Source organism: Berghia stephanieae, chromosome 2 (genome assembly GCF_034508935.2).
Source record: "Berghia stephanieae isolate SIO BIC M18660-M18661 chromosome 2, UCSD_Bste_1.3, whole genome shotgun sequence".
Classification (NCBI taxonomy): domain Eukaryota; kingdom Metazoa; phylum Mollusca; class Gastropoda; order Nudibranchia; family Aeolidiidae; genus Berghia; species Berghia stephanieae.
In genome coordinates, this window is record NC_088361.1 from 1,280,879 (window position 1) to 1,284,446 (window position 3,568).

Below are 3,568 nucleotides of genomic sequence, written 5' to 3' on the forward strand. Positions count from 1 at the left end.
ATTTTGTATTCCATGCTATATTATCAAATAACAAATGGAAGAAATTACGGAGCAGGCAGCTGAATAAGATAAAGAACTGAACACGTCTGTATGAAAGGTGCCAGACAAAGCAAGAAAGATAAATACAAGAAGAAAAAAACCCATCCCAATAAATCAGTCGACTAACCGGTAATCAGAAGGTCTGAGGTTCGATCCCAAGTCGAGGTCGACTGATTTTTTTGGGATTATATTTTGTCTTGTATTTTTCTTGTTTTGTTTTCTGTTCATGTTACCAACAAACTAGAGGTGCCTAAATGAACCCAATCAGATGGAGAGAAAGATAAAGTGTGTAAAAGTGACTCATATTATAGTGGCGGTAAGACGGTTAGAATTTTGGGGGAAATTGCACTTGTCCTAAGAATGATTTTCGGCTCGATACATTGGTGGGCGGTGGTATTTTCGTGATTGTATCAACTTCAGTAACATAACAGAGCATTTCATAATAAGAGTTGCCTAGGTCAAATGCCTTTAAATAACCTATGAAAAAAAAAGGGAAAGAAGAAGAAAGGTTCAGGTCAATAATTTCTAGATCTGATATCCTAACTATGATCATCATTTACATCATAGGCAATCCAAAATATATCAGTCAAAAACCTATTCATCAAATTCATATTTCAAGTTATGTCGCTCCCTGGGAGCGATCTATATCTAGATAGAATGCGCTTGGCCAAGGAGTTCACAACATTGCCATCCGGAAGTATAACGGACCAACACACAAACTCTGTGTAACCATGAACTTTTATAGTCTGGTTAATACAGTTTAGTGAGAACAACTCACAAACGCGGATGGCAAAAACAAGAACAAAGGCCTGAGTGACGTCATCTTCATACTATCTATATTCATGTTTTCGTTCAAACCAGGTCACCACTCACATGATTTGTTGCTGTCCAACGATTGGATATTTCTTAACAAATGTTAACACGCTGCTTTGTTTACAAATGTTATAAACATATCCATGTGTCAAGCTGAATCAAATGACCAATCGTGATGTTTGATATTTAAAAAGCTGTGAACACTTTTTACTAAGTGGGTCACTTTGAGCACATTTTGCAATGTGACCAATGACCTCGAGCACATGGAAAGTTTAATATAGATCATGACCATTGTACATTATTGAACTTATTTATAGTTTTGGAGTTTTCAATATAAATTTCGCATTGTGCCTGTCATTTGCCGTCCTTACAATAAAAAAAAAAACAGTATGAGAATACTTTAAAAGTGCATTGTTTTCAATTTGATAAAAGGGCAATTTTGTATAACTGTATAAGATCACCCCTCATTCTTCTGTATTATAGAGATAGGAGGGCTAAGTATCTTACCTTTCCTCGTAGGCCATATTTTCGGTTTCGTGCAAAAGCTTTGTTGCCTGTCTTGGACATTTTCTAAAAAATAAATTGACTGCCGTTTGAATACTGGGCTCCATATGCAGTTTCCATATTCTGTAGCTGTTGCAATGCCTTCTTTTGATAGTAGATGGCCCAAATATTCGCATTGTGGTTCGACAAAAGGACATTTTCGGACATTACAGCAAAGCCCCTTGTTATGAAGTAGTAAAAATCTTCGTATATCTTGTAAATATTCGGTTGCGTCCTAGCCACTGACGCGATGTCGTTGATATAGACTGTGACACTTGGAAGATCCCGAGTCAATTGATCTATTATTTGTTGAAAAAATCTAGAAGCTGAACTGATGCCCAAACGTAGTCTCGTTTGGAAAAGAACACCTTTATGTGTACTGAGTTCGAGGCATTCTATCGATTTTAGTGACAACAGAGATTTAAGCCTCGGCACGGTCTATTTTAGAATACGTAGCCTCTTCCTCATAGGATCCTCTGATAGCGGTATAGAATACATCTGTGAGTTTCTAGTTGCGGATTAACAGTAACAGAGTAGTGTCTGCATTCCCGAATTGTTGGTCTTTCACCATTGGTTTTCTTCTTATTTATTTGTACAATAGATGTTACAAATTCTTTTAGCATTCAGGCCCAGGTCTTATCAGAAATAAAATTACCACATGTCCTGTATCAACTTCAAACAGTGCACAGTCGTATCCAGTTTAAGTGGTGCAACTGACACAAAACTGACCCATAACAACATACAAGGATTTGTGTTGACGTTAGACAAATTCCTCAATCTGTGTTTATGTGTCCAGTTTTCTGGCAGAAGCAACAAACGACTTTTAGCAACAAACGACTTTTTTGTTTTTTATTTGCAGTTGTCTCTGTCGTGGCGTACATCGTATATTGAATAAGTCTGATATTCTGATTTGTATTGTTAGACTCCGTTGGAGCCCCTACTATCTTTCATTTGAACGTTTAGCGCGCTGTTGTCCGTTGACTGCCTTGTTGAATCATTGCTGTTTCTTTTTATGCCTAATTTAATGAACCTCAGCTGAACAGTTAATGCAGTCTCGTTAGCAACTCTTGTGACATCTTCTATCTCTGTAACAACTCCACGGCTTTGTTGAACGAGAGCTCGTCATCCCCGAATAGCAGTAAATAACTTAATCTAGTCCTCGTTCATGAAAACGGGCCCTGGAGTCTCGTCCAAAATTGAGTCCAACGAACAATCGAGGATGGTACTCTTGCATCATGTAGTTTTCAATTTCTGCCTGAATGAGTGCGGTGTTTTCCTTGGCTATGTGGTTCTTGACTAGTCATGTCAGCCAGTATCTTGACATGAAATAAAATCTGCTTTCTTTTCTCCAGGAACGGAGTGAGCAATCAAAAATTATTAAAACGTTGCCAGTAGTTACTCTACATCTCTAAGTTAGGATCGAATGCGGCAAAATCGGGATCGCTAGAGGTTTCGAGAAGCATTTATTGCTCCAGGTCATAAGCTTCATAAACATTTCCATCTGTTTCTCTTGTCGTTCAACAAGTTGTTCCATTTATGCTTTTGCTTCATCTGTTGTTGTAACAGGGTAAGAGCTCTTTAATCAACATGATGGAAAGCGGGGAGTAGAGATTGTGAGAGTTGTGCAGATACGACGAAAGTATAGCCAATGGTACGGAGGTGTGACGTGGGCGAAAGGTAGTAAAACATTGATGAAATATACGAGGCTAAGTCAAAAAGCAATGGGACAAATGTCCTACTGAGTACATTTCTTTTTTCATGTGACGTCATATTTGGCTCAATTGAAGATATGCATGTACTATTTAAAGTAAAAGATGAAAAATTTAATTCTGCCAAATTTTGACAAAGTTATGGTGGTTCAATATGGCAGCCCCCACGAATGTCCGTCAACTCAGGCATTTTGTGGAGGCAGTGTTTTTTATGTGGGTTGAACGTGTATCTCGTCATGTAGAAGATAATGAGATGCAATCCAAATTGACCTGGAACCCCCTCAACATTTTTATCTGACAAGGCTTGTGATCGTCGCCGTCCAGTCAGTGTCAACTCAATGAATCAAATAAAGGCAGAAGCATTGATCAAATCTGATAGAAGAACTCTCTTGATGAGATAGCAGGTACAAATAGACATTGAAGCGACTGAAAGCAAGAATTCGTCGAGTTAGATCGGATTTGGA

At 38.2% G+C, this 3,568-nt stretch overlaps 1 protein-coding gene across 1 annotated transcript in view; it reads right to left on the reverse strand.

Moving 5' to 3' along the window:
* Positions 1-1,422: 1,422 nt before the first annotated feature.
* LOC144966735 (sodium/iodide cotransporter-like) overlaps positions 1,423-3,568 on the reverse strand; it is a 17,846-nt gene continuing 15,700 nt past the window's right edge. Inside the window, exon 12 of the mRNA XM_078903506.1 lies at positions 1,423-1,694. Within this exon, the coding sequence (XP_078759632.1) occupies positions 1,423-1,694 (272 nt within the window). The remainder of the gene's footprint in view (positions 1,695-3,568) is intronic.